This window comes from Stegostoma tigrinum, chromosome 8 (genome assembly GCF_030684315.1).
Source record: "Stegostoma tigrinum isolate sSteTig4 chromosome 8, sSteTig4.hap1, whole genome shotgun sequence".
NCBI lineage: Eukaryota > Metazoa > Chordata > Chondrichthyes > Orectolobiformes > Stegostomatidae > Stegostoma > Stegostoma tigrinum.
In genome coordinates, this window is record NC_081361.1 from 47,480,187 (window position 1) to 47,507,636 (window position 27,450).

Below are 27,450 nucleotides of genomic sequence, written 5' to 3' on the forward strand. Positions count from 1 at the left end.
ATATTTTCAATAATTGGTCATTCCTAAGCTTCTTTTGGTTCTCGGTATTTTCCTCTATTTGAAATACTCATGAGGCCATGTTTTGGTTATTGGAGTCATCCATTCCATATTCCTCAGTCTCAGATTAGTTTAATTTTGGTCATTTGATCAAGGAGGACATAAGCATCCTTTTAGTTTAATATGACTCTCCTTCACATGTAATCCTCTAATGTCTTTGGGGTTTGTTATTTCCTGACTGATCTTGGAAAATTACATTCAATAATAACATTGTTACACAAAAAAGATACTAAATTGCAGGCCAATTTGCAAGAAAAGACTACATTAATGTTAAGGAGGTGGACCTTCCATCAGAACAACTGTTTCTTTCTTATAAAGATGCTGAATGACCAATCGTACATTTCCAGCTATTTCTATTTGATTTTAAATTTGTGACTTTTCCTTTTGCACGCGAAAGGGCACAATACAATTTCAGAAGAACCCTATCCGAAATGGACACACCTCAGAGAATAGTAACTAAACATTGTGCAGCAGAGAAGAAACACAGGGCAAAGCAATTGTTTTATTTTCTTTTTCTCCCTTCCTTAGCTGAAAGAGTCAACCTGTGTGTAGTGAACAGTTTCACAGGCAGCAGATACCCTCCTACTGTTCATATATTGAGACTAAAGACGACCGCAGCAAATATTTCAGACAAACAGTTCATCAATATCTCAAAGAGACCATCTCCTACAGACTTTAACTGTCAATGTGTGTGAAATCACTTTTTAACCATACTCAAGAGAGACCATTGAATACCACATTGTTTATAGACTTACTTTTCAATATATCTGGTGTTAGTAGATGACTGACACTACTGTTCTATCCACTGAAGGAATGGAGCATGTGTTGAACTCATTAGAGCCCACAGTGACACACAATTTGTGTAATAACTCTGATCTGCCACCTCCATAGCTCATGTCACCGGTATCAGTATTAGACTAGTGGATAGATTGTAGTACTGCCTGACATTTAACATTTTGGGAACACAATTTGTGACTTTGTACTTTTCCTTGTCAACTAAATATTTCAGGGGGGAGAAGCACATGACTATTTCTTCCAACAGGACATTTTTAAATGGGTTATAATTTTAAATCTAAACAAATGTGTTAAGTCATCAATCTATCTCCTTCAGTACTCCATATTTATTGTCTTACTAGCAGCAGTTATTGATTTTTCCAATGTACTCATCCAACCTTGAGATATAAACAATAACGGAAAAACCAAGCCAGAATGTGTTGTACTGTTTAACTGCAATAATTTTGTTGTGTGAAGCATGATGGTGTGCATAGCTTATTTCCATCAGAGATCTCTACCACAGAGCTAAATAAACCATGTCACTTTGCAAAGCCCAAGTGGCTAATCTCTGCTCACTGCACAGTTAAATTTACCTAAAGTTTCATTTAATCAAATGCTATAATTCACCTTTCTTCTTTTCCTGCAAGTTTTCTCATTTATTTTCCTGCAAATGTTGACTCATCTACATTTATTGAACCATTAAGTGATACAGGATGGAAACATACTTTTAGTCCAATAAGTCCACGCCGAACATGTTCCCAAACTAAACTAGTCTATTTGCCTGCATTCAGTCCATATCCATCCAAACCTTTCCTATTCATATCCAAATGTCTTTTAAATGTAACTGTGCCTGCATCCACCACTTCCACGGGCAGTTCATTTTACATACGAACCACTCTGCAGAAAACGTTGCCCCTCATGTCCGTTTAAATCTTCCTCCTCTCCCCTTAAATAAATCACCCCTAGTTTTGAAATATCCCACCCTGGGGAAATGACCCTTGCTATTCACCTTCTCTATGACTCCTCACGATTTTATGAACCTCTATAAGGTCACCCTCAACCTCCTACACTCCAGTGAAAAAAGTCTTCGTCTATCCAGCCTATCTTTATAATTCAAACCTTCCATTCCCAGCAAGATGCTGGTAAAACTTTTCCAAATGCTCTCCAATAAAATAATGCCCTTTCTCAAGCAGGTCAACCAGAACAGAACACAGTACTCCAGAAGAGGCCACACCAAAGTCCTGTATAACCTCAACATGAGGTCCCAACTCCTAAAGTCAAAGGTTTGAGCAATGAAGGCAAGCATGCTAAATGCTTTTTTAACCACCTTGTCTACCATTTGATCTCTTGCTTCACCCAACTGGCCATGTGTGTGAATCTTGACAGTGAAGGCCAGTGACATACTTGATTACAAGTTGCAGCATATTTGAGCACTGTTTGAGCTTATTAAATTCCACTAAAAGATTCTGCTTAACAATCAGGAGTATAATCTATGACAGATCATCAATCTGAAACATTAACTCTGTTTAGTTTTCACGGATGCTGCCTGATTACTTCCAGCACTGCTTTTTTATTAATGGAAATACTTTAGTTATCTTGTCTTCCAAACCCAGCTGTGCCAAAGTTAATTACAGCACCATCACCCCAGCTGAGATCAGCTAGTGCAGAACAAATTGAGGAATAATGAATACATTTTGGCAAGGATATTGAAAAAGCTCTATTCTGTTCTTCAAATAGTGTCTGGGATTTTTGTTTCCTTCACAGTAGCTTACCATCACAAATGAAAGATGCATAATGCAAAGAAATTCAGGAAAAAATATCAAAGGCCCATTGTACAGCATAAAACCAGGATTTAAAAGATTATGAAACAACGTGATATTTCAAGAAGCAGTGATTAAGTGACACCCCAGTTTAAATTTTACATGTCTTTATCATGTTCTCCAATTATTTTAAGCCACTTACTTCTGATAGTATTTATGTTGAGTTCAAAGACAAGTTCATATGGTTATCTGAGATCGGGAACCATGAATATTGATCTTAGTGAGATTCAGTTCTGAGTGCTCAGAGTGTCACACACATCACTAAAGTGTTGGACCAGCATTTTCCTGTATGAATATTCTGCTACTAGTTGAGCAATTGTTGCAGATAACCAGTGCTCACTTCAGCTTATGATGATTGACATTGTTAGATTAGATTAGATTCCCTACAGTGTGGAAACAGGCCCTTCGGCCCAACAAGTCCACATGGCCCCTTGAAGCATCCCACCCAGACCCATCCCCCTATGACCCACACACCTCTGAACACTACGGGCAATTTAGCATGGCCAATCCACCTAGCCTGCACATCTTTTGGACTTTGGGAGGAAACCGGAGCACCTGGAGGAAACCCATGCAGACATGGGGAGAATGTGCAAACTCTGCACAGGCAGTCGCCTGAGGCGGAAATTGAACACGGGTCCCTGGCGCTGTGAGGCTGCAGTGCTAACCGCTGAGCCATTACCACTCCCTCGAAGAAACTATGAACATTTAAAAAGAAACTCAAGCACCCAGGGATCAACTCAAGGAAGTTATATCACAAAATTCCATTTCCAAAACAATTTAATTTTACTATATAAGAAATATGTAAAGCAAACGCTACAATCTCAACAAACCCTCTTGGGCGTATACCATGATTTACACCAAAAAAACACAAAACATACTTGTAAAAACTTTAAACTAAAAATCTCAACATAACCTTCCATTTTTCCTGAAAATCACCCCTGCCTCCTCCTCTCCACCTCCTCCATAACAGTTTTGACTGTTTAATAGAATCTTGAGTGTTCCTTTACTTCCCAGGTTCCACAGCTCTCTGAAATTCATTTTATTTTTCCCTCAGTGTTCCAGCTATTCTCCAAGTTACGAAATCTCATGGGAACCCCCATTAGCCTTTGGCTAAGCGATCCTTCAGCACTTCTTCAAACCCTCACAACTTTTCAACTCAGCCCTGGTTCATTGCCCTCTTGCACAGTGTCTCTGCTTCACAAATGCCCTTGACGTTTTATAGCCTTTTTTCTTCTGATTTACAACTGTTAGGAGACCCCCATTCTTCCTTTCTCTACCTGCTGAAATCAGGGCGTATACCCATCTGCTCAGATATTTTCAATTCCAAGACCTCCTGAAAAAAATTCCATCAGTAATTCCCAGAATTGAAATCTAGGCTGTACCTCAAGTTACTCATGTCTAAAGCAACAGAAGCTAGTTGAAGTTTCTTAGATTTTCAAATTAATTAACTTATAATTTCAAAATTAAACATTTTGACACTGTAGTCTGAATGACAAAGTTTGATTTCCAATAAAGTCAGGGCAATTCATACATTTACTGCCTGCAGTTAGCCTGCTAAACAAAGGTCACCACGTTTATGGCTTACACCCTTCTGTTTATGACCTAATAAATACGTTCCATGATCTTATCTCCATCATATTTAGTGTAAAACAGTGCATGCCATGAATTAGGTGAGGAGGTCTCCATACCTGAGTTCCTGCAAAACACTCCACAGATGTGAACCTCACCGACAGGAGTATTGCATCATCAAATTTAGCTTGATACCGTAATATACTCAAATTAATTCAACAAAAGTTTGACCTGAACAATTGACACTAGCAGCATTTATCCAGAAATAAACCTATGTAATTGGGAACAAGAATGGTTATATCTTTTTATTTAAAAGAATGATGGAACAAGTATTGAGCATGGAATCTGCTGTTCCCAATTGTAACAGAAACAAACATAGGAATTTGCTAGAGATAATGGGAATGGCAGATGCTGGAGAATCCGAGATAACAAAATGTGGAGCTGGATGAACACAGGCCAAGCAGCATCTTAGGAGCATAAAAGCTGACATTTTGGGCCAAGACCCTTCATTAGAAAAGGCGGATCGGGAGAGGATTCTGAAACTGATAGGGAGAGAGGGGGAAGTGGACCAAAGATGAATAGAGGAGAAGATAGGTGGAGAGGAGAGTATGGGTGGGGAGGTAGGGAGGAGATAGGTCAATCCGGGGAGGACGGACAGGTCAAGGAGGCAGGATGAGGTTAGTAGGCAGGAAGTGGAGGTGCGGCATGAGATGGGAGGAGGGGATAGGTGAGAGGAAGAACAGGTTAGGGAGGCGGGGATGGGCTGGGCTGGTTTTGGGATGCAGTGGTGGGAGGGGAGATTTTGAAGCTGGTGAAATCCACATTGATACCATTGAGCTGCAGGGTTCCCAAGCGGAATATGAATTGCTGTTCCTGCAACCTACGGGTAGCATCATTATGGCACTGCAGGAGGCCCAAGATGGACATGTCGTCTAAGGAATGTGAGGGGGAGTTGAAATGGTTCGCGCCTGGGAGGTGCAGTTGTTTATTGCGAACTGAGCGTAGGTGTTCTGCAAAGTGGTCCCCAAGCCTCTGCTTGGTTTCCCTAAGGTAGAGGAAGCCACACCAGGTACAGCAGATGCACCTCCTCCCTCACCCCCATCCCAGGCCCCAAGATGACTTTCCACATCAAGCAGATGTTCGCCTGCACATTCGCCAATGTGGTATACTCCATCTGCTGTCTGCCCTGCTTGCCTAACCTGTTCTTCCTCTCACCTATCCCCTTCTCCCACCTCAAGCCGCTCCTCCATTTCCTACCGACTAACCTCATCCCGCCCCCTTGACCTGTCCGTCCTCCCAGATTGACTTATCCCCTCCCTACCTCCCCACCCATACTCTCTTCTCCACCTAAATTCGTAGATTTCAGCTCAATTCATAGATTTCAAATTAGAAATCTAGCAAAAGCTCCATCGTAGTGGAGTAATCATGTTTTCTGGTCTTTTATTAGTTATATAAGCAATTTGTTTAACAAGAGCATTTAACACAATACATTTATTCCAAACACTTCTTCTTTTAACAAAAAGCTATTATATTTGGATCTAAATGGATTTATCAACTCTGAAACCTGAGTTTGAATGTAATGGAACAATGATGAGGTATTAGTCTCCATTTACTCTTGCCAGCTAGTGGCAAGGATTTGACTACAGTCTTAAACCAATTTCAGTATGCTAGTACATGTGTGTTCTGCCTGAAGGCAGGCCATTTAAGAATTGACTCCTGATGTTTTAACTTGAGACATTTTCTTGGCAGACATTTTTTTAGCAAATAATACTGAACTGGCAATTTCAATTCTGGTAGCCACATGGTTGACTTGTGTGAAATTCAAATGGGATCGATTTTGGGGATAATATTGAAGAAGTGTTATTGTGTTATGCTGAATCTGTGTGTGAGAGCAACAGTGTGTGCAAAAATTAGAAGAGTGGTCTAATTTCAATCACGGACATCTGCCAACTGTACTTATTAAGAATACAATTTGAAGTGAAACAAGAAATACTTCTTACACTTTCTCCAAGAAGTTAGTGTGTAAGTTTTCCAGACAGTGACCAACCAGTAAACAGCATGATAACTGGACTTTGATTACAGTGCTTGAGTTAGTTTCTCATCTGCCATTCATGTGGTGGGCCACGAACCCTTTAGCACCAGGCAATTGCTTTGATGCTTTCTGTTTATTGTGCTGCGTCCCCTGGTGGGAAAATTTTACGCATTTGGAATTTTCCTTCTTATTTAGACCTTTCAGAAACCGACACAGGAAGGGGATTTTAAAAAATAGGGAATTTATACTTGATTACCTCTGCAAACCTACTAATGATCAGTTACAGGGCACCGATGAGGGAACATAGTCTATGTATGTCCCCTCAAATTATAGGATGGCATGTGCAATGGAAGGACCTAAAGAAAAGGAGGTTACAGAGGCAAGGGAGTGAGTTAACAGTATTTTGGTCTTCTATGTTCTGGTCTTCTGTCCTAAGATTCCTTATTCTTCTGTAACGTGTAACCTTGGTGTGACTTTGTTATGTTTGTGCTTTATATGTGATGAACTTGTTCCAAAGCAGTGTCAGTGTTTTATTTATACATGGTTTAATCTGTTGGACTATAATTAGCAGTTAGAAAGTAATTTTAACCACACATCTTTCAGTCATGCTGTTTATGTGATGCCATTATAAATGAGTGTTTCCTCTCAATTTCTGAATAGATATTCATGTACATTAAAGAGAGTAGGAATTGTTGTACTAACTCAGAATAATTCAATGGCTACTTTTAAGAAAACATCAATGAGATATCAATCTCTTGTTGGGTTGTTAAATTTTAAAAAGAGCGGTGTTTTAATTTTGTCGATATCAAAAGTGAAACTACATTGAAACATGTGGAACTGACAGTGCATTTAGGCCAACTGGTCCAGACTAGTGCTTGTTCTCCACATACATCACACCTAAATAGCTTTCATACATTTCAAAGTTGAGTATATATATATCTTATTCCTTAATCAAGGTACAGGATTACTGATCCGGACATGCTATTTTAAATCTCAGCATGGCAACAGGAGAATTTAAATTCAGTTAATTAAATAAATCTATAATAAGAAAAACTGCTGTTAGTAATGGTGACCATTGAACTGCTGAATTGTTGTAATGGTTCACAACTATTCTTTAAGAAAGGAAATCTGCTATGTTTACTCAATGTAGCTCATGCATCACTCTGGACCCACAGCAATGTGGTTAATTCTTGCTCAGATGTGGCCTAGCAGGCCAGTCTGCAAGAGTGAAGAAAGCAGCTAACCATTACTTTCTCAAGGACAATTAGGAATGGACAGTAAATGCTGACCTTGCTACTGATGATCGAATCTCATGAATGAACATTAGAAACATGGTTTTTTTATAAGCTCAAACTTATGATGGAACACTGAAGAACAAATTTGTGAAAGTAACCCTGTAATGACTGTAAATCAGAAGTTTCAGCATAGTACATCTAACACAAATTCTTCTACATCCACAGTTGTCAGTTCCCTTGTGATTTGTTATATAATGGATAACAACTTGCTAATATCAACAAACTCAATATAATTTTCACCTCCAGCTCAGATATTTTCATGTTTCTGTTTGAACCTATGTGCTATGACTGCCTAGAAATTGCTCAAGGATTTTCTGAGGAAGGATCAATGAAATCCCAGGAGAACCAAGGTTAACTGTTAAAATTCGCCAGTTGCACCATTTCACCCTGTTTCCCACCATTATTCTTATCCAAGCTGTGGCAACAGATAAAAAGAACTATATTGAAATTCTTCCTCATAGTCTTTAAGCAGTGATCTAATTCAGCTTCTCTGGTTATTTCTGTTCAGCTTGTGTAGCTAGCTCACTGTCAGAATACCACATGGATCTAAAATGTTACAGTTTAAGTTTCCATACATGGAGTGAGTGGTGAATTTGCCCCATATTTCCATTACTTATGCAGCTGGGATTGGTCTCAATGATTAGAAGGTAAAGTAGGCAAACCCATGTTCTTCTGGTCACACAAACGCATCACTGCTACAATTTTTAGGTTTAATGTTGTGCAGGATTCATAGCTTGGTAAGGGAAGACAACCCAAAACTTGTCCCGTTGGCTTAGTTGGTAACTGAGTAGCTCTGTGTGTACTAAGCCATTCAAGTCACAGATGATTTGGGCTTGATTTTGATCAGAATTGGATTGGTTGATCAAGCCAAGGTCAAATCTTCTTATTTGTCTAGATTAATTCCTCTGTGCTAGGAGAGCAGAAGTGTCATTAATTGTTTCATTGGACTGTCATGGAATGCTGGTCATTGAGTTGAAAGAACTGAATCTAGTCGGAGTGGTTTATGGCCAAACAGATATGCTGAGCAGTCTATTAAAGATGACTTGCCAAAGTTTGTCTGAATGTGTGTGGATCCAGCTCCAAAAAGGACACCAACATTTGTTCAGAAGTCTTACCTTGAAACCAGAGAATACAACAGAGGGTTTGCTGAGGGGATGCTTTAATGCGTATCTGATGCATGGTCAGTACACTGGAACTTCTATTGACTTGAGAAATCTTTGTTGTCAGAGCTGTAACAGTTTGTAAAAGCTGTACTAACTCAGCTGATCTGCTGTTAAATCTCCTCATCAATGCAGTCTTTATGAAAGGCACTTCCCAACGTATATTTCCCAGAGTGTCTTTAACCGGATAGAAGGTAGAATATTTTGCTGACCAGATAAAGGTTGCTATAAGTTTTGTTCGACAACATTCAACAACGGTCTAGTTTCTTGTATGTAGAATTGAAGAAATCAAGAACGGCTTGCAAACATGCTGCAGAGAGGGCAATGGCACTGTAGACATTTGCAAACTAAATCATTTATACCAACAATGGTTAGTTCAGGTTCAACATGGTAGCAAATGAGGTTAAAAAGTTTTCTATCTGGACAGTATTTAATGTTGACATCAGAGAGCACCTGATATTTGATAAGGTGAATAGCCATAGTATGAAAGACTGTAAATAATATGGAAATCATCACACAGCCTTGCTTCTCCCCGTTGTTATGGACCAGACCAAACCCCATTAAAATATATCAAGGAGATAGCCTAGCCCTTAACTTTTATCTTATTTAAAGGCTGTATTCCATATGTGATGCAATTAGCTCACTACTAGGCTTTAAGCAAAACACACTTTATTCTTACAACACAGTTAAAATACAAACAAAGGAAAAGAATTGGCATAACTTTAACTCAATAAAAAATGAAATAAAAGAATATATTATTTAATTATTAGTCCTGAACTGATCCAATATAGCAGCATCCCATACATGCGCCTTTGGCAAAGGCAAATTTAGCGAAATGATTTTCCTCACATGCTAACTCCAGCCCAGGAAAAAAGAACACCAAAAGAAACAATCTAGCATCAGAAGGAGAACTTAAGCTTTTTTTTCTGCAGCAGAGAGAGAGAGAGAGAGCAGTATCTATCAACTTCAACTCCAAAAACCCAACTGAAAGCAAAAACAAAACCTTGGGTCTGTGTGAGCCTGACTCCACCCACTCATGCTTCTTTTACCTAATTTTTAAAATAACACTCAACAACCTCGAAGCTGTTTACCCACCACTTTTGAAGCAGACATGTCAATGCTATGGTGTCAACATTCCTCTTCAAGAGAAACAGAACAGAACATCTCTTAAAAGGGATGGTATCATCACACCAGCTAAATTTTGCAGTGTCTGTTTTTAATCTCTTTCTCAGAACGTAAATCATATCCATGATGCAATTATAAGACTATGATTCAGTTTTTTGAACAACCAAACCATTGGAGCACAATCCACAGACCCTTACAATCAATTGAGTCTTATGTATTGGTTCAGTCAATAAATGCAATGAAGAGCTACTAGTGTTCTCAACATTTTTCTTGGACAATATTCGAGGTTCCTGTGGAAGACCTCAGTCAAACCCTCAGGTGCAGGAAGTAATTGATTCAGGCTAACGCATTCCAGCATTTTCTGTGCTTTGGACAAGACAAATTTTTAAAAAATCCACAGCACATTTTTGAAGTTATCATTATCAAATTTCTGAACTTCAATGGGGTTTGTTTCCCTTCTAAAGCCACAGGAAGAATATGAAGTACACCAGCTTTGAAGACTTCAGGTGAATAACACAGAGTTCCAGGCTTTGTTGTTTATTCACTTGATTGATGGTTGCAACTCCCCCATCAATAGGGGCTCACCCACGGATTCGACCACAGGACATTGCATCATGTGCAATAGTGGATTGAAGAATTGTTCAGAATATGCTTTCTAGAGTTGATAGTGGCACTGCCATCCTTAACAAGGGAAATCCATCACATGAACAAAGAGCATTTTGAAGATGACCTTTATGCCTTTTAAAAAGCTTCATATCTCACAATTTTAGAATATTGCTGGATCTCTTAGGTTCTGTCTTACCATCTCATGATAATTTTCCTGATATTTCATGATTTGTGTGTGGAATACCTCTCATCAGTTTTTAGGTTTAAAATATTGATCCTTTTCCTTTAGGGCCCTGATGTCTTGGTGCCTCTTGGATGGTCATCTGTAATTGAACAAGTCAGTGATCTATCCAAAAAGCATCAGTCCACTAAATGGATTAATTGACACAGATATTAATTAGATCTTTAATCCAAGCAATGACTTAACATCGGAAGTGTCAGTGCTTAGATCTGGGATGCCTCCATGGGTTTATAAATTAGCCCCTTCTGGCAGAAGAGGGTATTTGTTATAATGAAGCCAGGGAGTCCACTTTTCCAGCAGAAAAATGCCATTACAACGTTTACATTTTTATTCACACCAATTTTCAATAGGTCTTCTCCAGCCTACAGAGCCATGGGTAGATTTAAAAACCACAGAAGGACGTCTTCTTTTGGGATGGTAGTTAGAGTAGGACTTTTTTAAACATCTTTCTCAGAGTCATGTAGTGAGGCACAGACACTTATTGGTGGTATCTTTATTATGGCTGAGCTGGCGATGCAGCTGTCACAAGTCTTCATTTATACAAATTATATGGAGATGTATAATTATGAAATGGCAATTGGGTTGTTAAATACCTACCTATAATAATAGACAATGCTCACTTCTTCATAGATACCCTCAGGACCAAGGATGACTTTCTGCAGTGAGTAAATATTGTATCCTCACTCACTGCCATAGGTTGGGGCAGGTTTGCTAAGCTGGGTGGATGAGACTCTCAGGTTATTGCATACTCCTTCCAATGTGCTTAGCCTCCACCAGGGTCTCCTGGAGATCCTTGAAATTGTTGGCAAACTACTAGTTACTTATTTTCCTGTCTTATAGCTTTATTTAAGTAATATCTAATGACAGTGGGGACATTGTATTTTTTCGGGGTGGTTTTGAATGCACCTTTGAAGAGGTTCCTCTGCCATCCTGGTAACTGTTGGCTACGACGAAGCTCAGAGTAGATAGCTTGTTTAGGGAATGTTCTGACAAGCAGTGTGGCTACCCAACACAGCTGATTAACCATAACTAGTGCCTTGATACAAGGGATATTGGTCTGAATGAGGGCACTGGTATTAGAGTAACAGTCCTGCTTGTGAATTTTCAGGGTTTTACAGAGGTTTCATTGATGATATTTCTCCAGTGGTTTGAGGTGTACATTGTCCATGTCTCTGAGTCATAAATTTGGCAAGGTAACATGCAGCTCTGTATACCACGAGCTTGGTGCTGTACTTGAGGTCTTTGACTTAAGACCATAAGACATAGGAGTGGCAGTAAGGCCATTCGGCCCATCAAGTCCACTCCACCATTTAAATCATGGCTGATGGGCATTTCAACTCCACTTCCCTGCACTCTCCCCGTAGCCCTTGATTCCTTCTGAGATCAAGAATTTGTTGAGCTCTGCCTTGAAGGCATCCAACATCCCGGCCTCCACTGCACTCCGTGGTAATGAATTCCACAAGCCCACCACTCTCTGGCTGAAGAAATGTCGTCTCATTTAAGTTTTAAATTTACCCTCTCTAATTTTAAGGCTGTGCCCACGAGTCCTAGTCTCCCCGCCTAACGGAAACAACTTCCTAGCGTCCACCCCTTCTAAACCATACATTATCTTGTAAGTTTCTTTTAGATCTCCCCTCAACCTTCTAAACTCTAATGAGTACAATCCCAGGATCCTTAGCCGTTCATCATATGTTAAACCTACCATTCCAGGGATCATCGTGTGAATCTCCGCTGGACATGCTCCAGGGCTAGTATGTCCTTCCTGAGGTGTGGGGCCCAAAATTGGACACAGTATTCTAAATGGGGCCTAACTAGAGCTTTATAAAGCCTCAGAAGCACATCGATGCTTTTATATTCCAGCCCTCTTGAGATAAACAACAACATTACATTCGCTTTCTTAATTACGGACTCTACCTGCAAGTTAACCTTTAGAGAATCCTGGACCAACACTCCCAGATCCCTTTGTACTTCTGCTTTACGAATTTTCTCACTGTTTAGAAAATAGTCCATGCCTGTATTCTTTTTTCCAAAGTGCAAAACCTCACATTTACTCACATTGAATTTCATCAGCCATTTCCTGGACCACTCTCCTAAACTGTCTAAATCTTTCTGCAGCTTCCCCGCCTCTTCAGTACTACCTGCCTGCCTACCTATCTTTGTATCATCGGCAAACTTTTTTTTTGACTTGAAACTTTTTTTTCCTTACATGGCCAAGGGCTGTGCTGGCACAGTGGAGATGATGTTGGGTTTCATCACAGATGCCTGCCAGAAGGGGCTGTCAAGAAATTATCCATCTTAACCAATAGCTCACTAGCAGTGTGGCTACCCAACACAGGGGGCAGTTCTACATGGGGGGACCAGGCTGCTAGAAGATTTTCATCTGCAGGATGTCCAGTGTAAAGCCCGTTCTTTTACACCACTGCATGAACACACTGACAGCACTTCAGAGTCCAACCTCTGTGCATACAGACAAGCATTGTCTGTGTACTACAACGTGATGGTGGAGATTGGGCAATCTTTGTTTTGCACTGGAGATGATATCAATTGAACAGTTTCCCACTTGTCCTGCAGAGTGACGACTCCAGTAAGGCGAGTCAAAGAGGTAAGGTGGCATTTGTGACATGAAAGGCAGAGAAGAACATTGGTGTGATAATCAAATTCAGCTTTACAATAACTCCACTTTGTGCTTGTGTTAGGTGTGTTTTGCATTCATGAGAATCACAGCTTGCATGTCATCATGCAGCAGGTGGAGGATCATGAGGAATTTCTCTGAGCAACTAAATTTGAGGATGATGTTCCATAATCCCCCCGGTTGACAGAGTAGAAGACCTTTATGAAGGCAAAGCAGGTCATAAACACCAATTGCTGTTGCTCTCTGCAGTATTTTGGACTTGTCTTGCTGTGAAGATACCTCTTGAGAGATGAAATCCAAATTGGGACTCAGGTAAGAGCTCTTCAGACACAAGGAGGTGGAGATGATTCTTGCACTGATCTTCCCTCTGGTGGACAGCAGGTCAAGTCCTTTTAATTATTGCAATTAGTCTTGGCTTAAACATAGTCACAAATATAGTATCTTAGAGATCCCTGGCATGTTCTCCTTCCAGAAGAGGGAGATAAGGTGATTTATTCATGCCAAGAGTGCTTTTCCACTGTATTTTAGTATTTCGCTGTGGATTTCACCTGCACTGGCAGCCTTGTTGGTTCTTAAATGTCTAAAGACCTTTTCAACCCCCTACTGGTGCAGGGTTATTCTGAGATCATGGTGTGCAATATGCAGTGGGATGTGTTCATTGGCACTCATGCAAGGATCGAGTCTCAATTGAGGAGATCTTTGAAAACCTTCTTCCAACAAGTGCTGACTGCCTCTCTGCCCTTGAAGGACACCACTCTGATCTTAGCTCTAAGCATCCAAACGCACACAAAATGAATGGCTATCTCATGAAGGCTGATAAGATGCTGTCTGCATAGGGAATCATATTTCTCAGGTAGCTTTTAGGAAGCTGGCAAGATAATCAAATATTGTGTACACATACAGAAGATGAGGAATTTGATCCAGTATTTTACAGCACAATATGGCTAAGATCATAATTTCATATCATTACATAATAGTTATCCAATATTCTTTTCTGCAATGACTTGATCATATAGAATCAATAGATTGCTAAATAAGAACATCCCCATTCCATCACAAGTGTCAGTCCCTACACATTTAGCAACAGATATTTAATCCACTGCTGTTTTTGTTGTACAGACGTAAGCTACATTGGTTGACATCAGAGGCAAACAGCGCATAATGCTAAGATATCTGTAGAAATGTTAATGGACATTTCACAGCTGCCCTGAAATCTGGTGACTCATATTTAGGTTGTTGGATTTAGGATATTGGCATTCCATTTTTATCTGGTGAAAATGGAATGTTGGGCCTCAGTCTATGTTAGTGTATTTACAGCATTCACACTAAATGCATACATTAAAGAGATAGTATCGAGGGAGGCAGTGTTGGACCTTATGTACTGTGCATAGTTATTGTACATGAGGTTCATCTTGTGTCGACAAGATACAAGTACAATTATTCAAAGTCATTCTCAGCTGGATAGAAAATGGAGCTTTCCAACTGATATTTATTTCATGAATAAATCAAAGGTTGGAACTCAGTCTTTGGTGTTAGCACAGACTCCTCTTCAGTTATTAAGTGAAATCACTGCAACATGGTGTATGTAAAAATATAAGTTTTAGCTTTGCTTATCTTTTAACAGGCTTGCTTCTGATTCCTTTCACTTCGGTCCAAAGTGTAGCAATATTTTTGATCACTGACTTAATCTGTTTCATTTTGTCCCTTTGATCTTAGTATCTCCTATAGACTTGGATAGGCAACTCACAATTCCTTCAACCAAGTTAGTTAAGAGATATGATGAAAAGCTGAGGCACAAATACAGGGGGCACCATTTGCCTTATCCCAGCAGTCAGACAATTACATACAAACGTAGTGAATTATAGAATCCCCGCAGTTTGGAAGCAGGCCATTTGGCCCATCAAATTCACAGCAACCCTCTGAAGGGCATCCCACCTAGATCCACCCCATCCCTGTAATCCTGCTTTCCCATGACGAATACACTTAAACAAAAACATCTCTGGACACTATGGGCAATTTAACATGGCCAATCCACTTAACCTGCAGATCTTTGAATGAAGAACAAAGAACAAAGAAACCTACAGCACAGGAACAGGCCCTTCAACCCTCCAAGCCTGCGCCGATCAAAATCCTCTGTCTAATCTGTCATCTATTTTCTAACAGTCTGCGTCCATTTGCTCCCTGCCCATCCATATACCTGTCCAAATATATCTTAAAAGATGCTAACGTGTCTGCGTCTGCCACCTCCGCTAGCAACGCGTTCCAGGCGCCCACCACCCTCTGTGTAAAGAACTTTCCATGCATATCTCCCTTAAGCTTTCCTCCTCTCACTTTGAACTCATGACCCCTAGTAATTGATTCCCCCACTCTGGGAAAAAGCTTTTTGCTATTCACCCTGTCTATACCCCTCATGAATTTGGACTGTGGGAGGAGACCAGAGCACCTGGAGCTAAAGCACACAGACATGGAGAAAACATGCAAACTCCACACAGACAGTTGCCCAAGGCTGGGATCGAACCCCGGCTCCTGGCACTGTGAGGTAGCAGTACTAACCAATGATTAGATTAGATTCTAATCTAATCTAATCAATGGTTAGCAGCATTGATCCACTGTGCTGCCCCAAGTGAAACATAGCCTAATGTTATAGTATGCAATTTCCTGAGTTTCCTGTTCAAGGTACCTGTTATTTTGGTTTTTGTGGAGCAAAGATCCATTTTTTTTCTTTGAGAAACCTCAAATTTGATCTATTCTACTCAGCAGATTATTTTCTGAAAAGTACTACAGTGAATAATTTTTTCGAACCTAACGTTTATGTCTACAATTGTATCTGCAGTCAGACATTGAACAACGTACATTGTCAATTTGATCCTAAATGAGGTGGTGGTGAAGTATGAAACTAGACACTGAACCTTTTGCTTTGCAAAGCATTTATTTACATTTTTGTTTAAAACAGCACGTATATCTGCTCCCTACTCACTACTAGCCCTCCATGTCCCAACTGGATCATTTCATTAGCTCGAGGTACTTGTTCAAAAATTTACTCATTCATGGATGTGGGCATGGCTGGCTAGGCAACATTTATTGTCCATCCCTAATTGCCCAGAGGGTAGTTATGAGTCAACCACATTGCTGTGGGTCTGGAATCACATGTAGGCCAGACCAGGTAAGGAGGGCAGTTTATTTCCCTAAAGGACATTAGCAAACCAGATAGGTTTTTTTAAAAAACCCTCAATAATCTGCAGTGGATTTGTGATTGTTAGATTCTTAATTCCAGATATTTATTGAATTCAAATTCCACCATCTGCCATGGTGGCTCTTGAACCTGGATCCCCAGAGTGTTATCAGGGTCTCTGGATCAACAGTCCAGTGCTAATACCAGTGCCTCCTGTTGAACAATGCTCTTCGTCAGTGTCTTAATACAAAGAACATACCACAAACATAGATCAATATTTGAATCACATTCAAGTCTCAATATATGACAGAAATTGTCACAACTTTACCATTTTTTCTCCTTCTATCTATTGATAGTCTAGATCTATTGCCAGCTTCGTAACCTAGTCGTCACAGCGCAATTGAAGTAACGAAATCAATGAAACACTTTGAGTTAGAACTGTCTCTGCTAATCTTAATTGAGCTCCTTAGTATGCCTGGCTCGTGGTATCTCCTTGCAAGTAGATGACAAAATAAGCACTTCTGTTAAAACAAATGTTTTCAAAACTGAAAAATGACATATTCAGAACTTTTCCCTCTTCTGAAGAAAGAAACTGAAATACTTATTCTATTTCTTGTTCCAAAGGTCCTGCCTGATCTTCTTAATATTTCCTGCATTTACTGTTTTTCTCTCATGGTTTTAACATTGGCTTTTGTATTCAATGTAACATGGACATTTAATAACAATTTAACTTAATTAATTCAGATGACACAATCCCTAGCATTAAATCAGTATTAAATGTTGGGTATGACTGCAAAAGTAAATTATACAAATCATGTTTTTCTAAATTCTGTAAGTGGTTCCAAAATGTCTGCTTGATTCGCTGGGCAGGGAGAAGGAGACTAGCAGGCACCTGCTGCTGTGAAACTGATAAGATGATGTGAAGTTAGTCAAGGCCTCTTGCTGGTAATGGGATCGATTTACATCAGTTGCGACACTTGTCATGCAGTGTGCTGCTCTGTTAAAGATTCCTCTCATTCCTTTTTGGGATAAAAAAAAACTTTTGGCTTTCCCTGCACCCTAACGTGTGCTACGATAGCACATTGACTGTGTAGTGAGAGAGTTTGCACAGCTTTTACAATGTTTCTTTGGTTTTTCTTTTAGTTTGTTTTGAGATGTTACTACACTGAGTGGGAGGGGGGGGCGGCTGATTGCCCCCGCCCCCCCAGCACCTGCCATGTCTAACAGTTACCGTACTCTTTCCCAGCATCTAAATGACTTGAAAAAAGAAAACTTCAGCCTCAAGCTCAGGATCTATTTCCTGGAGGAGAGAATACAACAGAAATATGAAGACAGCAGTGAGGATATCTACAAAAGGGTAGGAAACTTTACATCCTAGTCTGTGTGAGCAAAACATTGAAAAGGTATTCTACTCAAGATGTCAAATTATACAGTATTTCCAGGTAGAAAAATGTAAGAAAATGAACAAGTCATGCCTAGGGAGAGATAGAACATAGGTTCAAACCTTCACCTTGTTATTTTATGATCATAATTCTACTGTCAAATGATAGGTATCAAAGTGTCAAGACACATTCCCACAAGGGAAAAGGTTAGCCCAGACCGGTAATCTGCAATTTAGCTGTCAAATGACGAGTGAAATTAGCAAAGCTGTGTGGTGTTCATCAGCCTGAGGTAGTCAAGGAAGATTTGGAAGACCGAAAAGGAAGAAAACAAAAAATAAGGAAAATAGATTATTTGCGTCAATAATTTGATAATGTTTCTGCCAGGCATTACTTGACTTCAAATTCTGTAACTAATGTGCCTCAATTTGAGGTTATGTATGAAAACTTCAATTATAGCTATTCTGTTTGAAGAGAATTGTTCCTAATTATCTGCAACAATCCTGCAGCAATTGGTATGTTACTATGCATAAAACATTAGATGCATAATTCAAGATTTATAGTGACCTGGAGTCATTGATGGAAAGAGTGCTCATTGTGTCTGGAAATCCATACTTGTTAGAATTTACAATCTAGTTAAATGTCTGTTCTTGATAGGTTTGCTATCAAACTGGATGAGCTAAACATCTCAGAAGTATCTCACTTTTAGAATGAAAACACGCAGGTTTATCAGTACCTACTGGCAACTTGATTAGGTGATATAAATCATATAAATAAACATGGAAAGATTAAGAATCATTGACATTGATTTCGACCCTATTTGCCTGGCAGGATTGAGTCAGTGGACTGTTATAGACATGTTACTTAGATGGTCAGAGGCATAATCAAAAGAAATTACTGTATGATGAGTTGAGAAAAAGTTCTTAGGCGGAATACACCCAAAAACATGGCCAATCATGTGGAATTTAAGAAGGGTTTAAAGGTGGAGGAGGAATTGGCAGTGTTTAGGAAAGAACTTGGATCTGACCCTAGCTTCTGGCATAACCTAGAGGGACAGAAATAAAGAAATATTTTCAAAGCTACCCAAAGCCATATGACATTGCTTAGGAACCACTTAATGATAATGTTAAAGATAATATGTTATTTGATCCAAGGAGAACCTGCTTTGCAGCATTTTGTAAAAAAACTAAATAATCAGATTTTTTTAGTGGAAATCAGATTATAATACAAATGAGTAATGCTCAAATTTGCAGTGTCAATCTTTGAGGGCAGGAAAAGAGAAGGTAATAACTACAACAACCTCCATCTATGTAATGCCTTTACAGTAGGAACAAAATCCCAGGAAGATTTAAGATGTGTAATCACTCAAAAAGCCAAAGAGAGTATTTTTAGCAATGGTGAATAAAAGCTTTGTTAAACAATTTTCAGGTGAGTCTAAAAGAATGGTGGCGATGATTAAAGAACCCAGAGTCTAATAATGGCAATGTGAAAGAAGCAAGAGATATCCAAGAGATCAGATTTCTTATCTCAGTTCCCTTCAGTGTGGAACATACATGCTTTATCCATATTAAAATGAGAGCTTGTCGTTGATGGTTTGCATGGTTACAAGAGAATTATAAACCATAGATCACAGAATAAAAGCAAGGAAATACCTTTTATAGATAGAATGTAATAGTTGATTTCTCCATTAGTACAACAGTCAGTGTAATATGTTTTGTTAGTATATTACAGTGAGGGGTAAATTTTACAGTCAGTATGTTTGTTGTGCCTAAGCATTTGACTCCAACTTCCTCTGCCTGAAATGCTTCTTATTTTGCCAGAGTCTGTTACTATAATGATATGGTTCCCTTTAATCTCTAAGAGAGCTAGGGTCAGGGCATGTAAATGAGGCTCACAACGCCAGGATTAAGGGATAAGGCCTGTGTTGCAAACCTGCAGAATTTGCTGGTTGATTTGCACAACCTCCCCATTCACTTACCACAAGTCACATCTCAACTTTAGCTTCTCTTTTACTTCTGAGAACCTGTAACCATGACTCCTACTCTTATTTTTTAACTGGTCCTGTGTATCAATTCAAATAATCTTACAACTTTATTGCGTTTTTGCTTTGCGCCTTTGCCTGTTCATTCAGTTTCGGTAGTGGTTTCGTGGTCTAAATGTCAGCATGCGTATCAATTTAGTGGGCTATGCATGAACCAGCTCATTGGAAACAAGTTAACATCTATGTATCCTACATGTGTGTCTAATTCCCAGCAATGTGATGAATACATGTGTAATTCTTTGGCCATGTGGAGATAATCACAATTAAGTCAGATTTCTTGCAGCCCTCTGGAGATTCCGGGAGAATTTTAACCCTACTGCATGAATGAGCAGTTAAAGTGCTCCTGACTACTTATTCACTGGAAAGCTGTTTGATTCCCTGATTTTTATCCTGTTCCCTTTTTTGTCAGTTTAACCTATTTTACTAATCAACTTGTTCATAGATGCAACTACACACCTCCAGAGCAGCTGGGACTTGAACCCAGCTCTCACAGTCCAGGGGTAGGAAATGCAATGTCTGAGCCACACGAGGGCATTTTAACCTGTTCTTCTCAGCAACAGGTGAAGGTACTCAAATGAAATCAGTTAGGTCCTAATTGATAGATGCTAAACAAGATCTGATCATTCTTAATCTGATCCTAATAGCATTTTAAGAAGAACTTTCAGTAGAATAAGAGATGTGAAGAGACCCTGTGAGGTAAGTTGTTGGCTTTCCTTTGGGACCAGGGGATATAGGAATACCCTTTTAGACCAAAAGTAGCTCTCTTTCCTGTTATGGATTCTCGTACAAGTCTTCACTGCACTCCCTCCAGGAATGTCCTTTTAGGACTTTCTACATCTGCATGCTGACTTTTATGAAGCCGCGAACCAATCTCTGTCTAGAACAAATGGAAAGTAGAAAGATGTGTGCTTGTGAAGCCTGGCTATTGAAATTGCCATGGTCTCACATTCCCACCAAATTGGTCCGAAACTGACTTCGGCAATTTCTCCTCTGAAACCTGCTGAGAGGGAAAATTCACTCTGCCTGTTTGCACGTAACTTCATTTACCCTTACCCCCAAATTAATCCAAACACTAAAAATGTCACCAAACTGTAAGGATATATCATATTCTTTGCTCGGTTTTCCCTTGCTTCTTCAACGAAGGTTAAAATTCAACAATGATGTTAATCAAGTCATTGAGTATTGGTGAATCATCTCATAGGAGAAAAGTCACAGTCTCCAATCTGTCTCATAACGTATTTGAAACAGTTTTGAGAGTGTAAACAATTGCTGTGATATATTTTTGTGTTAAGACTGAGTATACAATCATTTTTATAATCTTTTCAATGAAGTTCTGCCACAGGCTGTGAATCCAGGTTTTTTTTTGGCATGGGTATAGTCTTGACATATTGTCTAGCTTCAGAGACAAAGAACGAAGAGAAAAATGGTTGTGTTTTGAATAGTATGAACACATGTGATGCATGTGTGTGTGTAAGTTGGATGAATGTCAAGTACACTGCTGCCAGTCAGAAGGTTGCCAATTTGACCTCCTATTACTTGAAAGAGTAACCCAGGCTGACACATTAGTGCAGTGTTTGGATGAAGGGTTAAACAAAGGGTTGTCTGCATTTTAGGTCCTCATAAATAAAGAAACTAAAACAGCCCTCAGGATGTCATATCAGCTTTATAACCAATTACCTACTTTAAGTGTAAACCCTATTCTATGTAAGAAGATAGGGCAGCCAATTTTTAAAAGGCAAGGTCCCACAGAAACAAATTACATGAATGATTGGTTATTTTCTTTCAGGTATTGGTTGATGATTGAAGATTGACCCTTGTATTCTTAAGAGTTGTTAGTTCTGTTATTGAGGCTATCTAACTAAATTGCATTCATAATCAAAGAAAACATGAGAACACTGATTTCCACCTCCATCCCTTCCTTTGTCCTGCTTCTTCTTTAACTAAGATGCAAGAGGAAAAAGACATCACCCTGCTTTAAACTCTCCTAGGTGGTCTTTACGCATTAATATGTGAACCAGTGGTAAATTAGGTTGATGTCACAACATCACCACAGTATGAGAGTTAAGCTCCCAAAATTATAGGATATTAGTTTTGTTCACGGGATGTGATGTCACTGGCATGCCTTGGGATCAGGAGTGACTGCAACCAGTGGAGTGTTTTTCCCCGATTCTATTGACTTCAGTTTTGCAAGGCTCCTTGATGCCACACTCAGTCAAATACCGCCTTAATCTCAAGAACAGTCACTGTCACCCAGCATTCCCTCTATGCTACAGGCCAGCATTGATCACGATATTGATTTTTGGGTTTTGGAAGTCACTGCCACACACAGACCTCAGAATTCCACAAAGTCGAGAAAAGTAATTAGAGGGATCACTGCTCATGCCTCACTCCTGAAATTTAGCTCTTTGCCCATGTTTGAACTAAGGCTGCAATGAGGTGAGGAACCGAGTGGCTCTGACAGAATTCAAATTGAGCACCAATGAATAGATTATTGCTTAAAAAAAGTGTTACTGGTGACCTGTTCCAACTCTTTCCAATACTGAGGATCAAGAGTAAATTGATGGAGTAGCAACTGGCCAGTTTGGATTAATCCTGTTTTAATAAACAGGATATACATGGATGATTCTCCACATTGTTGGTTAGATGACACTGTGTAGCTGGACTTAAACAGCTTGGCTATGAGTGCTGCAAATTCTGGAGCACAAAAACCAGAACCAAAATTATCCTGGATACTGCTCATACGTGTCTTAGTGTCTAGATGTCAACCTGTTCAGAAATTATTACACTTCTGGCCAGGTGAGACTTGAACCCAGGCCTTCTGGTTCAGAGGTACAGATAATATTACTGCACCAGAAAAACCCTCTAAGTTACCTGAGAAGCATAACCTAATTGCTAGTTTTCCTACATGTACCAGACTAGGTAATTGACAGCCTGATCAGGTAACTTGTTCTCAGATGACCACCCTCTGTCTCATTGCAGTGACTTCTGAAAGTGCAGTCAAATGATACCTCTCCTTGGTAATTCATTGAGCTACTCCATGTAAAGATGTGATGTTATTTTCATTGTGGGCTAATGCTTTAGAAGTGAACTTACCCTAGAATCTATTCCTACTATCAAAAGTCACAAGATAATGAATACATATGTGAACAGTTAGGATAGTTGGTCAATGTAATGTTCATTATCAGTTGGATTATTGCAGGAATTTCAGATCTTATTCAGCAGCCAAACTCGGAAATGAAGTTCATGCGGGGACGATCAGCAGATGTTAGCTAAGCCTGTGATTTTTGTGTCTGCTTAGAGGTGCAAAGCCTAACAGGATTTCTCACCTAAGTATATAATTTTGATTTGTACTTGAAATTGTCCCATCAAATGAGAAGAGAAAGAATCCGCTTCAGCTGTTCCACTCCATATCCTTTTTGCACATTTTATTCTCCATATGCACCAATTGTTGTTTTGTGGATCAAGTACTATCCTTTGTGTGATAATGAACCATTTCTGGGAAGGTTTCTCATCACTAAGTTTATTGGTCTTGACAAAGCTGACAATAGAGATATGGTAGGACTCAGTATCCTGGCATTTGGAGGAGAGGAAAACAAACCACATTGGACCACACTGGGACAGATTTGGACAGGATTTGGTCTAAATGTTTTGTCTCCCCTTCTAGGATATCATCTCATTAATGATATTGGAAAATAACTACTTAGGTAAACAGAAGAAGTTCATTAGCTAAAGTCAAACTGCAGTTTGAATTAATGCTCCTAGAAGCTGTGGGAATAAAAAATGTCTCCTACTGTATTAGCGGTAAAATGCTTTGGGACAAAATGATGAAGTTCTTTCCTCCTCTTATTCCTTATTTTAGTGCAGCAGAAGAGTATTTCCATCTTATACGCCACTTCAGTGAGCAGTGAGTATGATGAATGTGGTAACAGGTTCACTACTGACCTGCTACAAAACCTGCCTCATACTTGGGAGCTGCCAGCCAATGGGAGAATCATGTATCATGTGCAAAATTGAGTTTATTCTTGAAACTGTTGTCAAGCAGATTAGAAACCTAAATATAGAAAATGATTGCTGGCTTCGGTTCCTGAAACAAATTATCTGAGAGAGTTTGGACATACAATGAGGCTCAGTCGCTATTTACTGCAAAGGAGTAAGTAAAAGCAGGGTGTTAAAACTAATTGCATATAGTCTAACCCTGGTAACTGAGCATGATTTTTGAAAGTAAAGATTTGCCTTGGCTAGCACAATTAAAATGGCAACAGTAAAACATGTACAAAATAAAAATCTAGAAATTGAAATTAGGCAAAGTTGAAGCAAGAGTATGCTCTAATTTTTTTAAATTCTGCACTTAGATACTACTCAATATCAAGTTCTTATGTTTCCATTTGCTTGACAGAAGATTAACATGTGGAATGCCACATTAATTCGAGATGGACCAGGAATTTGAGAGCTATTCTTGAGACGTATCAGAACTTTAGGTGGCCTAGTTTGACAGGGGAAAGGCACAGCTGTATGTCAGACACCAAGATCTTCCCTACGCAGTTGACATTAGATACACTGCTTATCTTCAACAAATAAATGTAATCTTAAAAATAGTTACAGCACTAGCTCAGTGAACTAAAAGCTGCTAATCCACCTATATCCTAAAGTTTCAAGTTCAGACTGAAGGATGGGTAGTCATTGAACAAGATGATTTCAGTATAAGCACCACTGAACTTGCAAAATATTTTGTAATCTTTGTTCTGATCATAATAATACAGAAACAAGAGTAGGCCATTTTGTCCATCATGTTTGTTCTGCCATTTTAACACCACTATGACTGACCAATCAGTTACCCCCACTATCCACATAGCCCTTTGCTCAACATTTTTCTAAAGCAATTATATCTTCCTAAAAAATGTTCTAGTTCTTCATCACAACACACATCCCTGCTTAGCCTTGTTTTGTCTGCAAATTTAGAAGTACAACGTTGTTTCCACATGCCAAAATCATTAATATATATTGTGAACAGCTGAGGCCCAAGTACTGATCTCTGCAGAACCTCACTAGTCAGTCTGTCATTGTGAAAATGACGCATCTATTCCTGCTGTCAGTGTTCTGTCTATTAGCTAATCCTTAATCCATGCCAGTATATTACCTCCTAAACTATGTGCATTAATTTTGTTAACCAATCTCCTGTGGGGCACGTTCTCAAAAGCCTTCTAAAAGTCCAAATATGCTACATTCATCGACTCCCCTTTATTAATTTTGTTAGTAATATCCTCAAAAAATCTCCCAAGTTTCTCAAACATCATTTTTCATTCACAACTCCTTGCTGATGAATCCTAGTCTGATCATTTTTATCAAGTGACCGTTAATCATATCCTTATGATAGATAAATATAGCTTTATTATTTACCATGCTACTGGTGCAAGGCCTGTAGTTCCCTGTTTTCTCTTTTGCTTCTTTCTTAAATAGAGGGGTGACATTTGCAAACTTCCAATCTGCAGTAATCATTGCAGAATCAATTAATTTTGGAAGAAGACTAATGCAGTGATTATCTCCATGGCCTACATCCCAGAGTGTTGAATTAGGTAGCTGTTGAATTAGGACCTATTAATTTCCAGCCTCATTAATTTCTCCATTACAGCCTTCTTACTAATGCTAGCTTCCCTCAACCTCTCACTCTCCCTCATCACTTGGATCTGTAATTCTGTGAGGTTTCTGGTATTTTCCTCAGTAAAATCAGACAGAAAGGAATCATTTTGCTTTGCTGCCATTTCTCTATTCGCTATTAAAAGCAGAGTCATCAAAATTTAGAATGGAATTATAAATTTATGCTTGCAAAACCTTTCTATGGGTTTGCAAACAAGGAAGTTCTTACAATTCATTTTTTTTGCTGGATTGAATTAGTATTCCATTTTTCCTTTCCTTATCAGTTCTTAATTCTCCTTTTCTGTATTCTTAAACTTCCAAATCCTCTCAATTATTACTATCAATGGCTAATTTAAACCTTTTTCTTTTAATCTTATACAACCCTTAGCTTCCTCTGTCATTCATGATTGACATTTTTTTTGAGATCTTTCTCCTTTGAAGAAAGGTATAGTTCCTGTCAGCTGTTTAGTAGTTCTTGAAAGATTGACCATTGCCTGTGTACAGTTGTGCATTCTAACGTATTATTCTCAATCTAGCTCAGTCGAATTCCACCTTATGCTTTCATAATTTGCTTTATTCAAATTTGTCTCCCTTGCTTTAGGTTGAACAAACTAATTTTCAAAGATAGAATTTTGCATAATCATATTGTAGTGACTCATCTCAAGGTTCTTTTATAACAAGATTATTAATTAGCCCTTCCTCATTATATAACAGTAGATCCAAAATAGCCACTTCAATGTGCTGCTCTAGAAATCCATTCTCAAGGCAATCCAGAAACTCATCCTCCACATTTTTAGTGCATAGCTGGTTTACTTAGTCTGTATGCAGATTGAAGTCATCCATGATTACAGCGTTACACAAGTCATAGCTTCCATCATTTCCTAATTTATACCATGCCCAGCATGACTACTGCTAGTTGTAAGAAATAACTCCAACTAATGACTGCTACCCCTGTCAGTTTCTTAGTTCCACCCATATTCCAGGTACTATTTCTGCAATCTGAGATCCTCCTTTCCTAATGTACTGATCACATTCCTAATTATCAGTGCATCTCCTCCTTGACTGTCATTCCTAAATGTTGAATGTCCTTGAGTGTTCAGTTCCCAATCCTCGTCACCAAGCAGCCATATTTCTGTGATTGCAATTATAACCATTTACCTCTATTTATATCCTTTTTACGTTATCTATCTTATTGTGAATCGTGTGTGCATTCAGGTAGAGTGCCCTAAATTTGGTCTTTTTGATATAGTTCCTCATATTCAATCCTCAACTTCATTTCTTCTAGCCTCCCTCACAACTTTTTCTGCTTTCTGTTATGAGCTAAACTCCCTCCCTCCCAACTGGTGTTACCCCTCAGGTTCCCAAAACCTAACAACATTACTCGCAAACCTCTCTGGGTGGATATCAGTCCCTATTGATGAGACGTAGCAAGTATCATCTTTATCACAAGTGGTATTCATGGAGCATTGTCAGGTGATCTCAAATTCTGTAGTACGCCAAGGATGGTTTGTCTAGGGATAATTTACATTTATGATATTGGCCAGGCAAATTAAAAGAACGCTGATAGTATTAATCAATGACTTGTAAAATATTTGGCTTATCTCTTCCCAACTGGATGCATTTTCAAGGACCTGATGCTTAAACTCCTCATTCAGTGTAATAATCTGAGAATGACCAGATAGCACAATTATCTGTGGCTTCAACCAAGGATATTAATTTTTCTTTCTGGATTTCAAATAAGAACATTTGCAACTCTATTCTCACAAGGCCTTGACAAGGCAAGTTGGAGTTTTCCAAATGTTACTGTTTTTTCTGGTTAACTTTGCTAGTGAGGTTACAAATCCCAGCCTTAGCAGTACCATCCACTAACCTTCCTTTTTGGGCCATTAGTTAACATCAGGAAAACAGCATGT

General features: G+C 39.1%; 1 protein-coding gene across 2 annotated transcripts in view; it reads left to right on the forward strand.

Annotated features, from left to right (window-relative positions):
- Positions 1 to 27,450, forward strand: part of pde4dip (phosphodiesterase 4D interacting protein) — a 410,955-nt gene that overhangs the window by 170,217 nt on the left and 213,288 nt on the right. The window contains exon 4 of one of the 2 annotated variants that reach the window (XM_048539238.2): positions 17,730 to 17,840. In XM_048539238.2, the coding sequence (XP_048395195.2) occupies positions 17,730 to 17,840 (111 nt within the window). Of the gene's footprint in view, positions 1 to 17,470; positions 17,841 to 27,450 lie in introns of those variants that run through there. The other variant, XM_048539241.2, reaches the window with a different exon arrangement.